General features: G+C 40.2%; 1 protein-coding gene across 10 annotated transcripts in view; it reads left to right on the forward strand.

Moving 5' to 3' along the window:
* Window positions 1–13,950, forward strand: part of NAV2 (neuron navigator 2) — a 689,797-nt gene that overhangs the window by 613,008 nt on the left and 62,839 nt on the right. For all 10 annotated transcript variants that reach the window (XM_075927729.2, XM_075927722.2, XM_075927724.2 and 7 more), the window contains 2 exons: window positions 4,478–4,616; window positions 12,852–13,143. In XM_075927729.2, the coding sequence (XP_075783844.1) occupies window positions 4,478–4,616; window positions 12,852–13,143 (431 nt within the window). The remainder of the gene's footprint in view (window positions 1–4,477; window positions 4,617–12,851; window positions 13,144–13,950) is intronic.

Below are 13,950 nucleotides of genomic sequence, written 5' to 3' on the forward strand. Positions count from 1 at the left end.
AATATACTTCTGAGAGTATATGTAATTTTGAGTATCAAAGAAGAGTTTCAGTTGAGTGACCAAGTGGATGAAGGAAAGCCCAAAGGCTCCAGCCTTGTGTTATGGCTGAGTTCACTTTTGCTGACATCAGAAATTATTAATTGCACCAGCTAAATTACAAAGAAGTTATCATGGCTCAGAGCGCCAGGAATGCTGTAATTGTGAGGGCTGTGTGATTTCCCTTTTCTGCTTCCTCCCTTTTGGCTTTAACCATCAAGACAAGGTAATAATGTGAACTAATTTATGTGGTTGGAGCATCTTGTAAAGAAACAACATGAAATGGACAAATATAATTTAGGTAACTGATTATGTTCTCTATGAGGAGAGTATATCCTGCCCTTGCAGGGGGGTTACACATTGATTTGATTGATAAATTTTTTTGGAGTGCTGTTTTTTATGACCCCATGATATGAAAACGTTCAGTGCAAAATGTAGGATATATTATATACTGTGTAATACCATAATATTATTTCTCTAATGTATTAGATGAATAATGCTTACCTATGTTGGATTGAAAAAAGAGGTTAAAATATGCATGCATATGTTTTAATTGGATCAAATGAATCCTCCTCCTGATGATACTGAGATGTATGTTGTGCAGATTTTACTTTTTACTGTTTTGTTAAAGACGGATTTTCCCCCATTCTGAAGTACTCCTAAGTAAATGCTGAAATTGATGTGGTGATTTTAGCTTATATAGCATCTTAGCCTGTCCAAATAGCTTTGCTTGTGCATCAGTACCATTGACTGGTGTTGTCAGCATTTTCCAAGATTAGTGTAACTTTGGCTGTTGGCAGGCAAAATGCAAAATATTTTAGCTCTGGGCCCCACATACATGGCAGTTCCATGTTTATTTTTAATTAGTAATGAAGTAGCATTTTTTTAATAAACTTTAAATGGTGAACTTCCTCCATTAGTGTATTACAAATTTAAGTAAAACAGAGGTTTAAACTAATGTACTTTGCAGGCTCTGTTTAAAGCCACATCTGCCAGTACATTCACATGCATGTTTCTGACTCTGTTCATCAGCATTGTGACTCCAGTTCAGCAGTCACGTGCCTCACAGTAAGTATGGAAACAGGCTAATTGAAGTCAAGGGAACTGACTGATGTCAATAGGGTTATTCGGGTATTTAAAATTAGGTACATGCTTAAGTGTCTTGCTGAATAAGCGCCTATTGGAGTATGTGAATGCTGTTTGGTCCAACATAATGAGCTGTGGTTTATTACAAGGAGTACTAGAAAACAGCATTTGTGATACAACTGTTGTAGGATCTTTTGGGTGTGTGTGTGTTACATGCCAAGGATTCTTAGATTTAATGTAAAACGTTTTTATCTTTGTTTTTCTATTGCTAAGTACTTCTTCAGAATACAACCAGATTAAACTAGCCCTAGGGAAAAACCATCTTCTGTAACCCTTCTCCCAGTTAGCACCAGCAGCTGCCAGGGTTGGGTTCAATAACATGGGGTTCCTCTCCATCCATGCCACACAGAACTGACTCAAGCCCCACGCGGTGACCTGGGAAATTCACAGATCACCCTTGGGCACCTCTGGGAGGCAGTGCGTCTCCACTTGCAAGCACAGAGTCTGAGTGTAGAAAAGAAGCCTTTAATAAAAGGGGCGCGAAATAACATGGCATTAATTTGGGAAAACACCACAGAGAGAGTCCATAGGAAAACATCACAAACAAGAGTTCATAACCAAAACCACGAGTAAACACCCCAGCTCAAGTAGGTTGGGCAGCGTCCTTTTCCTCTCTCGCGCTCAAGCCAAGCAGTGATGTCCCCTTCACATGCCCAACCCTTCTCTGCACCCCTCTCAGTCGCTGCCTTTATTCAGGGCAGACCAGAGTTCAGCGATCCATCTACAGAGTTCACTTCCCATACTGAGCTGGGGAGGCATCTCACCCACTCCGCTGGTCACTTGCCATCTACCTGCTTGCTGTTCTCTGGCGCCGCCCTGCTGGCCATTCATCGCCCCTCACTGCCACCGCTCTGCTGGCTTCTCCTTACACCTTTCCATTGCCACCGTGCTGGCAGCTCGTTGCATCTTCTGCTGGCTTATGGTGGATTTAGCTCTGGGCCAAACCTAGTGATCTCAGCTCTCAATGATTTCAGCTCTTGGCCCAAAGCACAGTCCAGCCACAAGAGATTCCAGCATCCACTGGAGCACATTTACATACAAAAGAGACCGCAGCTCATGCCTGAGGGGCATGCAACTTATTGACTCCCTCCCCAGCTTAATCTATAGGGGTCTGAAAGAGCAGCCTCTGTCCGTCCAAGTGTATTTACACTGACAGAGTCTCTCCTTCTAACTGAGTTAAACACAGTCTGACTTTCCTGCATTGTGCATTCCCACAATAACTGCAAGCCACTGGGGATTATATCTCACAATTCCTGCATTTACTGTTAACACAGTTTGTGAGCCCCTCACAACAGTGAAATTGGTTACAATGGGAGAAACACCATTCTAACAATTAAATATCTCACAGGCCTAAGCAACCTGAGTGAAGTGTATTTACATAACCACACCCAGGATTTCTTTCCCAATCTTGCTGGCTGTAATGGAAGCACTTACACTTTTAAACAATATCAGAACCAAATTTATGAACTTCTGTTGTCTTTTCGACTCAGGATGGTAGAATTTAAGATTCAAAGTCTTGCATACTTCTTAAATTGTGTGTTTCCAAAACTCAGGGCTTGGCTACTTGGGGGATGCTCAGGAAAATTGATTCAAATCAATAAGTATGAACATAGCAGTTAAACTAAACTAAAATTAAGGGCACTTCAATTCCAAATGAGATGTTCCACACTGGGATTTATTGTGGATTAACCAATCCACTTTAAATGCATATTTTTCAGTTTATTCAGATTAACTTTTCTTAATATGCACAGGAGACAAGCTAGTCCAAGTTTGCAAATCCTTTTTCTTGTAAGTTTAAATGCTTGTTTTATATACTCTGAACAAAAAGCATTTTGAAAAGATATTATTTTCAACTTTATTACAAAACACTAGAAAAGTACCTTTGCATACACAAATAGGGTACGTGAAGCACATGATGGAAGTGGTTGCCAAAGTTTATACAAAAAGTCAGTGGCAGAGCTGAGAATATAATAGAGGAAAATCTAGGAAAATCTAGCCCCCATTCCGCTACAACCCCACTGGTCTTTGGGGGTGTGTACATATTTATAATGAAAAAAGAAGCAAATATGTGTCCTGTGTATCCATTTGTAAGTGATGGTTCAACAACCCTGAGTGGTCTTAGCAAATACAGTACTTGAAAGCAAATGGGGAAGTGTAAGAGAAATGGGAGATTGGATTTCTCTAAGTCTGTAGATCATATTCTAAGGTAGCTGGAGAAGAATTGCCATAGATACTTAGGCTTCTTTACAGCTAGCTGTTTTGTCTGTGAAATTTTGTTTATAAATTTTGTGAAATGTGTATTTACCACTAGACTGAAAGAGTTCCAAAGGTATATTTGGAGAGGTGCCTGTAGGACAGTTATTCAAATGGGGTTTTATTATCCTTGGAGAAGAAACTATACTAATTTGTAAATCTTTATTTGAGCAGTTTTATTTATATTAATTTGTAAATCGTTACTTGAGCAGTTTAGTTTAAGTGCACATTAAGAGTAGCATGTCTGTCTCGGTGTTAGAATTTTTTCTTTGTCTGTTATTACCGTGCAGTCGTGTTATTTTTTTTCTGTGCTAATCTTCCAGTTGTGTCTTTCACATTTGAGGGGGAAAGCTGCAGCTATCATGTGCTGGAAAATCTAGTCCTAAATAATACGCTATTGTGTTACCTAGCTGGTAGGAGTTTGAATGTAAAATGCATTCTTTGATTAAAGCTTTAAGAACTATCACCAGGCGGCTATTTCTAAATAAATTTCTGTCTCTTTACCCTGTTTAACAACCATACACAATATAACTAGATGCTGATGGTGCTAGTGCTGGTGATGGAAGAGGATAACATGTTATCCAAGTTCAGCTAGTAAACAGAGTTCAGAAGTTTGCTCAAAAATTAATTTTGCCACTGAATTTAAATTCTTGTCCCAATTGATGATTCAGCTAAGTCCTGCTTCATCTGTCAAGCAGGGTCTTCTTAAACATACCACTCCTCTTTGGGGACTGAGAGAGTAAGGAGTGATGTTTAGTTTAAATTCTGTTTTGCTATACAAACTGGGAGCTGAGCCAGTATCCTGGTAGCAGGTGTTATTGCTAGTGCAGAATAGGTGATCATAAAATGAATCATCTATAGTATTTAATATAATATCCACTGGAAAGTAAGTCATCAAGGAGAGCAACATGATATCAGTCAAAAGTTGCACTTTGAATAACTGTCATTTGGAAACTTAGTTTTATCACTTTTGTATTTTTTGAGTCCTCAATGGCTATAGTGTTGACTTGCTTGGATATAAAACATGTGCTTCTTTCCACAGCTGGGATGACAGCAGCTCGGTCAGCAGTGGGATCAGTGACACCATAGATAACCTCAGCACTGATGACATTAACACTAGTTCTTCCATCAGTTCCTATGCCAACACCCCTGCCTCCTCCCGTAAAAACATAGATGCCCAGGTAAGATTTCTGTTTCCTTTGAGCCATACATTGGTAGAGTTGTTATTCTCCCTAAGCAATAGAAACAGTTCCTTTAAGTGAATAAACATATCTCTTACTTCACCCTTTCAATAGGTCAGTGTTTACTTGAAGCGAAGAATGAAATACATCAGCACATTTCTTATAATAGTAACCCTAGACTGTGATATTTGGCTTCTTTACAGCTTTTTAGCAACTCATGCTGAAATTGTTGGAAACCTGACCAGAAATAAAATAACAAACTCCTGCTGTCAGAATTTGTCTTGATCAATGTTTAATATTTTATTCTCAGCACTTTCAGCTTTACAGCCTCAATTATACCTCATTTACTAATGTTCATCAGCTCCCTACCACATAGGTAGTCCCACTAAAATCAGTGGGGCTAGTTTCTACCCAAAGAATTAAGAGTGGCCCAATTCATCACTTTTTCTCTACTCTTTTTGTAACCGCTCCAAACATTATTTTCCTTTCCTTTTTTTTAAAACAGACTCCCTACTTTGGAATGGCAGTTTCATTTTTCACTGTTCCTTTTCTCTTTAATTCTTTTTTATCTGTTCAGCAGTACACTTCATTCTCTCTTGCATCAAAGTACATTGTGCCATGTGTGCACAAGTATGATTTCTGGAGAGTATTTGGTGTAAACATAATGTTCAAATAAGAATTTCTGATATTTGCTAATAGGAAGGTCACTTTAAAGGGACTTTTTGTGATTTAAAAGAGGACAGACACTGCTCTGAAGTGTGTGCTGTGCTAGTTTGCCTGCTGTCCTCTGCATCAAAGTGGCACTTCAATGAAGTTGTACTTATTTGGAGCTGATGCTGAGAGAGGCTGAGCCCCCATTTTTTCCGTTGATTTCACTGGATGGTTGCAGGTGCTCAGCCTCTATTGAGAGCAGGTTTAGAGGTGGCAAAGTGCTCTGGGACCTTAACTGCTTTTTAGTCTTTATTTTAATGCAAAATATTAGTCAGTAGTAGGTGACCCAGTTTGGCTCACACCTCTTAGTGGGTCAGATTCTAATAAATTATCTCTTAAGAGATCACAATCTGATAGAACTACCAAACTTACTTCCTGTTCTCCCATAACCTTTCTAGCACCCCAGCAAATGCAAGTGTAGAACAATAGGGACCAAAACTCACACAGGTTTTACAATTTAGTGATTGGAATAGTGATGCTCATCAGGGTTGTGAGGCACCTTGCCAGCATCTGTCCATAAGCATCCGGCAGCCTTGTTGGTGCCAGCCATAGGTCAGGTCCCTGAATCCACTTGCCTCTGGCAACATAAGAACTACCTTATAAATCCCCACAGGCCCTGCTCCCTCTTTACATATTAGTATGTGCGCCACACTAATCTCTGAGCCATCTCCAAAGCATTCCCTGTAGTGTCCAGTTCCTTGTCCACTGAACATTCATAAAAATACCAGGTTCACTGTTCTCAAAGGAACAGTATACAATCCTTGATTGTATGATGCAACTTAGGACCATGTCTTTGCTTAATACTAGAGAATTTACAAATAGTTTTAATGAAAAATAAGATTAAATTTATTATCAAAGACTAGAGATTGAAGAGCTAGTGAATAAGGATATTGGAATCAAATGGTTATATATAAACAAAATCATTATATGCTTTCTAGAGGCTAACCTTAAGTAACAAGTGAAATTACTAGTAAAGAAGGTTTATCTCACCCAAAGTTCACTTCAGTGTTTTCAACCAAGATTGACTATGCCTCTGTTTTCATGAATGCAAATGTGCTGTCCATTCAATAGGTGCACAATTTTTTTTTTTTTTTGGTCTTTTAGAAATACAGCCAAAGTTCATTGTCTTTATTCATGGCTTGTTTTTTCTGATATGCTCCTTTCCTGTTGATTTCATCTCTTTTTATGAACATTTGACTTTGTATGTAAATAGGCATCCATTGTGTAAGCTTAATATACATCCTAAAAAAGAGACACACATTTCTTACCTCTTGTCTGGAGGGAAATCTGCTGTTCCCCTTTGGTATATACTGTAAGAACATACTTTTGGTGATGATATCTATGACCAGTGTGACACCACTTTTCACTGAGACCTCCCATGACACTCGTCGGTGAACCAGAATGAGTTCCTGTTAACCCACTTCCCTGTTGGCATTAAGGGCTCCTTGGTAACACCAGGATACGTGGGTTATATTTACAATTCTGCTTTTTACTGTCAGTGTCCTAATTTAACTGCTCCTTGCTCAGTTTACCTATTTGCTAATGCCTGCCTGAAAGAATTATAAGACTACCTCACAAAAATATTTAAATTGTAAAGAATTTCTGTAAAGTGTTCTGCTGCCCTTAAACGAAAGGTGCTGTTAGCTGCAAATTATTATTCACAAAAGACTTTATTTAATCTCTTAAAAGCCAAATCCTAATTTGACCAACGCGGAACAAGTAAATAGGCTTTGACTGTGAGAATCATGCTTAGTTTGGGACTGGACTTGAAACTAATGCAGCAGCCTATGAAAGTGGAGTGTTACGTATTCACCACCCACTCTGCCCCCTCTTGTATTTTTTCTTTAGACTCATGTATTATGGTCTTTGCCTGTCCATATTTTTTTCTTCTATGTTGTTAGCCACAAAGATCTGGCACAGAGATCTTCACAGCCTACTGCTTTGGTCCCCATGTCACAGGTTCATAGCTTTTAAGCTAGTTGTGGTCTTACAACATCTGTTTAAGGGAGTGCAGAGTTTGGATTTCAGAAAACCAGCACTGAATGGTGGGATCTCATTGTCATGCAGGGGTGGGATGAAGAGCAGTGGCAATAAAACTTTCAGATGTGAAAAGTCACCTTTCTAGAGCTGTGTGCTGAGCTGGCCCCAGACCTGTGGTGCAAGAACACAAGAATGAAATCTGTCCTCTCCATAGAGAAGCATGTGGCAATTTCTGTCTGGAAGCTGGCAACTTCAGACTCTGACCGGTCAGTCACAAATTAATTTGGAGTGGTGAAATCAATGATTGGAGCTGCATTAATGCAAGTGTGTAGAGCAGTAGATCACATCCTGCTACAAAGCACCATGATTCTGAGAAATGCACATGAAATAGGGGGCGGCTTTGAAGAGATGGATTTCCCCTAACTGTGGAATGGTGATAGATGGTGCACACATTCAATATTAGCACCAGCCCGCCTTGCAAAAGCATACGTCAATAGAAAGGGGTAGTTCTCCTTAGTGTTGCAGGTACTTCTGGATCACCATTGTTTCCCTAACATCAACAAGGGCCGGTCTAGAAGGGCGCGCATCTTCAGGAACACTGGCCTGTACAGAAAACGTCAAGCAGAGCCTTTCTTTCCAGAGCACAAGGTTACAGTGGGAGATATGGAAATGTCCACAGTGATCCTGAAGGATTACACATGCCCCTTACAGCCCTGACACATGAAACCTTACATAGGACAGCAGTAAGGAGAATTTTAACAACAAGCTGAATAGATGCCACGTGACAGTCAAATATATCTTTGGCAGATTTAAGTTGCGCTAGAGGGGCCTTTATGGCAAATTAGACCTTAGTGAGGATAATATTCCTGTGGTCATAGTGGCATGCTGCACTTTGCACAATCTCTGTGTTTGTAAGGATGAACTGTTTGGTCAGGAATGGAGTCCTGAGGTAGAGCATTTGGGTGCTGAGTTTGAGCAGCCAGATACTAGGGCTGTCAGAGAAGTCCAAAAGGACAGTAATTGAAATCAGGGAGGCTTTGAGGAAGTATTTTGGCACTGAGCAGCAGTAACATAGCCGTTGCGGAGTTGCTTCCCTGGTGCAGCCCGTGTGCATGGAATCGTATACCTAAGAAAACGATTAAAATGCCTGTACGTGGATTCAAAGTGGATTGTTAGAAATATTTATCTTCTACGCACCTTTAGCAACACACCAGTTGCTTTCTCATTGACTCTTGCCAGGCACACAGCTCTGCAAGCATGATGAGAGTTGTTGGGGCAGGGAGGTTTGTATACAGACAAAAGAACATAGCGTCTTTGCAGGGCTCATGGTGGATCTTTACATGGAAGTAATTTCAGGATTATCCCACATTTTTCTACAGGCAGGGATCATTGTAGCAAACATCTCACTGATGAGAGGAAGCAGGAAAATCAGGGTACAACTAGTGCATGTTTGTGGCTCACACTGCTCTATATGTAGCTCCCCTGTGTGCTGCTTTCGTCCCTGCATAAGTGATTGCAGAATGGCATGGCATAGTAACTTACAATGGGAGAAGGAACAAAGCTGCACTGCCACACCACCTGTGACAGACGATTAACAAGTAACTTCAGGAAACTTTCCTAGAGAACTCTCTGGAGAATTTGTATAAAGTCTTGGTGTTCATCAACACACTGTTCTGCTGCACTGATTAGCTACCCAGGGAATAGTCCAGCTTTCAGAAATACAGCCAGCCTCCCACTTTTCTACAACCTAAACCCACATCTGCACTACAGACGCAAGAGCCATGTACCCTGTGTTTTATTTTCTGCTTCCTGTCCTCTGGAGAGTAACTCCTGAGACTGGCAAGGCACCTTGGGAGTGGAGAACAGTTCGTGGCTGCTGCCCCATCAGGTGACCACACTGGGAACTGCACATCCTCATCTAGCTCCACCTATTTTTCAATAACTTTGTCCTCTAGGTTAGGTGCTCTTGCCACCACATCCATGCCCTATGCATTATCCACATGGTTCTTGGTGGTGGTCACTACTGAGGATAGCATTCAGCTCCTTATAGAAAAGCTAGGTCTTAGGTGCAGCACCAGAATGACAGTTTGTTTCCCTTGCCTTATGGTACACCTGCCTCAACTCCTTAATCTTTGCTGTGCATCCCAATCATAACCCTCGTCACACAAGCTGCGAGAAATATCCCAATTCCTGTGGGTCAGGTGCAGCTGGGACTACACAGACTCCTCTCCCCATATACTGATCTGATCCAACAGCTTCTCCGTGGTCCAAGTGGGAGAGCGTTTGGTGTGATGGCCAACTATGGTCACCTGGGAAGCTGCGACGAATCCTCTCCACACCAAGCCAACCATCAGGAAATGGAATTTAAAATTCCCAGGGCTTGCAAGGAGGAGGGGCTGGTTGTTGTTTACCTGGCTGCAGGGCAGCAGTATTCAAACTGTTGACCATAGCGGTGAGCATGGACATTGTGGGACACTTCCTGGAGGCCAATTAAAGTGATCAAAGAAGGAGTGATGTCTGTCGCCAGAGGCATGTAGATTAGGCTATCAGACATAGGAAAATGAAGCGGCGATTTAAATAATCGCCGCTTCATTTAAATTTAAATGGCTGCTGCACTGAGCCGACAAACAGCTGATCAGCTGTTTGTCGGGTCAGCGCGATAGTCTGGATGCGCGGGTGTCGACATCGAAGGTATTTGTCGACCACCCAGGTATGCCTCCTGGGATGAACTGTTTGTCGGCTCAGCGCGGCAGCCATGTAAATTTAAATGAAGCGGCGATTATTTAAATCGCCGCTTCATTTTCCTATGTCTGGTAGCCTAATCTACATGCCTCTGGTGACAGAGCCATGTAGTCTAGACGTACCCTAAGCCAGCTCTTTGTCAACAATAAAAGGAAAGTAAAAGAAAAAAGTCAACAATAAAAGGAAAGTAAAAGAAAAACGTCAACAATAAAAGGAAAGTAAAAGAAAAAAGTCATGGGGATGGATGTATTTTGTGTCAGAAACCAACCATTTTTCCTGACAAGAGTCACATCACAGTATGTACACTCTCACTGTTTTGTTGTCGAAGGGCAGTTTTTGGTGACAAACCTTGATACTGTAGACAAATCCTAAGAGTTTCATCAATCAGTTAAGCTTGCTCCCTGCCACTTGATAGTCCTTATTCGCTTATTATGTCCTGTGTGCCTTACGTCTATCAAACAGCTGCATTCAGCTGATGTTGTGATGGTAAGTTTCTTTGTGTTGGGGGTCTGGCCTCAGCAACGTTTCTGTGCTGTTTTCATTGTCTGACATGACACCACAGCATCTCTGGATAAGTTTTGGAAAATGTGGATTTTCAAAGTATAAATACCAGGGAAGGGTGATGCTTGCAGATGTGGTACAATAGTTGCATCAAATAAAGTTGAAGAGAACTAAGCTGCTACGCCCTCAGAAAACTTGCTCTTATGCTCTCTGCTCTTTCTCTTTGTTGGTGAAATTTTAAATCTTTTCTTCCTAAAGGCAAACCCTGGGAAGTTTAAAGTAAAGGAACATTTGTCAGTAGGCATCCAAATCTGTGCTAAGCATTTCAGAGACAAGTAGATAAGACCTATTCTGGAAGGCTTGTAGGGTAAATAGAAAATGATTAGACAATGCACAGGGAGTAGCATACACAGAAAGAAGAGGGAGTGGTAGTGATAGGCTGGGGTTTGTTGGTTTCATTTTTGCTTTGTAAGAGACAGATAAAGGTAGGCTGTGATTAAGTGAAGCTATGTTGTAGTGAAGTACGCAGAGCGGTATAGCCAGATTCTATTGGTTTATGACAAAGCTTCACAAAGTTTAGAGCAGCAACCTGTAATCCCTAAATCTTGTATCTGTCTGAGAGGGATATAAGAAGAATGGCAAGTAGAAAGCACCAACAATAAAACAGTCTCTGAATCTGTAGTCCAGCATTAGACCTTCAAGCACTTTATCATTTAATGGGCTAATCACCCCCCCCCCCCCCAAAAGTTTCCAACTGTTTCATACAAAATGAACCTTTACTATTTATGATATTGAACACTTAGGTTATTTTTTTTTTGATCTTTTTAAAATATCACAGTAAAAGGCAAAAGAAATTAAACAAAAAACAACAGATCCTTCACTCATAATATTAGAGATCCAACTTAGTAATAAAAGAAAATAAATTATAAAACCAAAGATAGACTCAGGGAAATGGGGTTCAAAATCAAATGTTAAATCTTGCAGAGAGCATATTACACCATAATGCACTTTTTCTCTGTATATCATTTTGCCACTTTGCTGATTCCTCAATATCTCAGTGTATTTTTTTAAAAAAAGCTCGTGGGCAAGATAAGACCAGGTCTTTCAAAGTGCCTGAAAGCCTAATACAAAGTTCTGACCACCCGCATCTCCCCTGAGGCCAATGGGATGAAAGAACTTTTCAGCAGGTTGCAAGAAGAGGCCTTAGTTAGCCTCCCGCACAACTCATTGGGCGAGACACAAGCAACTGTGGATTGACTGCTGCCTCCAGAAAGATGCTGTGATTAGAGAGTAACCTTAGCTATGGCTATTTTTTCCAGGTCTGGAGTCCACATTCTTCAATAAGTGGGTGGTGCTCAGCTTTTATAGTTGGTTGTAAATATTACAATCTTCCAATTGTTTTTCACAAAATAAGTTTGGCAGGGGAAATCTAATTCAGTAAGAGGATTTTTTAATAGATGTATCTCTTAATAATCATTGATAAAGGGAAGGAAAGCGAAGTATGGGGTAGCAAATATATAGGATAATATAATGGTATTGAAAGAGTTGTCCAGAGTTTGGCTATGGTTTGTTCAGGGGAAAATTCCAGCCTTAAACATAATGGTTGTAGAATTCTCTATAAAGTATCTGATTTTATAAATGGGAGGTGCAGTCAGATTGACAAAATATCAAAAAGGAAGAGGTGCTTCAGTGCAAATTCGGAACTGATTTTCTTTGTGGATTTAATTGATTTTAATGTTTTTGAAAGTGGTATCATGGGGTTTCATTTCTCTCCAGTTCTTGGGTGTCTTTCTAATGGGTTAGATTAAAACTAACAGCATTCTGCCTCTTTCAGTCTTGCAAAAAGCCACCTCTCTGTGCTCTAGAGATCAAATTGCCAGACAAGAGATAGGAAAGTAGCAAGAACAAAGAAAAGCTAGCAGCACGTGTTTCAAATGATTTTTTCTGCATTGCAATGAAAGGGTTCACATAACATTCAAGGAAGAGGTAAATGGCAATTAACTGAATATTTTCCTTATTATTTATTAATCAGGTATTTGGTGTAGATTGGTTGCTTGCTGTTTTAGTGATTATTTAGTAATTTTTCAGAAAGTAAACATAGTAAGATTCATTACACATCTTGGCTTTTCTCTGGCAAAAAAGCAGGCTTAACAAACAATGTCAAATGTCTAAGTGTAATCAAAATTATTAGGGAATTTTTAAATCAGTTTGGTGGTTTTAGATTTTGAACTCCCCCAAAATGAAGGATTTGAATAAGAAAGGTACAATAGAGATTCTGTTGTGATGTATTGTTTCCCTTAGACTGATGCAGAAAAGCATTCACAGGTTGAGCGGAATTCCCTGTGGTCCAGTGATGAAGTCAAGAAATCTGATGGAGGATCAGATAGTGGCATAAAGATGGAGTCTGGATCCAAATGGAGGCGAAATCCTTCCGATGTGTCTGATGAATCTGATAAAAGCACTTCTGGTAGGAAGACTACTGTCATTTCACAGACTGGATCCTGGAGACGGGGCATGTCAGCTCAGGTTGGCATTACTGCACCAAGGACTAAACCTTCAACCACCTCAGGCTCACTGAAAACACCTGGAACAGGTGAGAAAAATATGTCACGTAGGCAGGTTGACAGATTACAGTTGAGAAATCATGTTTACCTACTTTCCTGTGGCAGAAAATGAACTTTAACTAGTTCTGTGTTTACTTGTAGTTTTTTTGTGAATATATGTACAGCGTACTTAATCTCCATGTTTCTGATTTATAACTCTATGCGAATTTTAAAATATATCAATTATACTAAAATGCTTTGACTATTGTTTGTTTTGAATGCCCCTTAAATTAGACTGTTCTTTGGACACAATGTTTGTAGTATAATATTCTTCTTTCTTGTAAAGATGATAAATGAAACTCCAGTTTCATATTACTGGATTAAAAATAACTCAGAACCTAGATTTTACATGGCTAAGAATACTGTACATACTTGAATGTAAACCCATTTATAAGCCGGCCTCCCGCCTCCAATTTATAGGAAACAAAATGTTAAAAAAAATCAATGACCCATTTATAAGCCGAATCTATACTGATGGTGTACAAACTTCCAGTCCCAGCTCGTCATCATGGGCTGGGGGAGTGTTAGTTGTAGGCTCGGACCCTCTCAGCTCCCATTGGCTGCTGTTCGCTGTTCCTAGCCAATGAGAGCTGAGAGGCTTCGTGCCTGCAGATGCTCTACATATACAAAACGTCCCAGTGCACCAGCAGTTTGCCCAGCTGGGCTAGGAATTGATGTTTGCCAACTCCTCCTCCCAATGGAAAAAAATGTGAAGCACAATGACGCAATTGTAAGCAGGATTGTCACCCTGCTCTTCACAGTGTGATTTTTTTTTTTACCAAAAAATTCAGCTTATG

This window comes from Pelodiscus sinensis, chromosome 5, assembly GCF_052426305.1.
Source record: "Pelodiscus sinensis isolate ZL-2025 chromosome 5, ASM5242630v1, whole genome shotgun sequence".
Classification (NCBI taxonomy): domain Eukaryota; kingdom Metazoa; phylum Chordata; order Testudines; family Trionychidae; genus Pelodiscus; species Pelodiscus sinensis.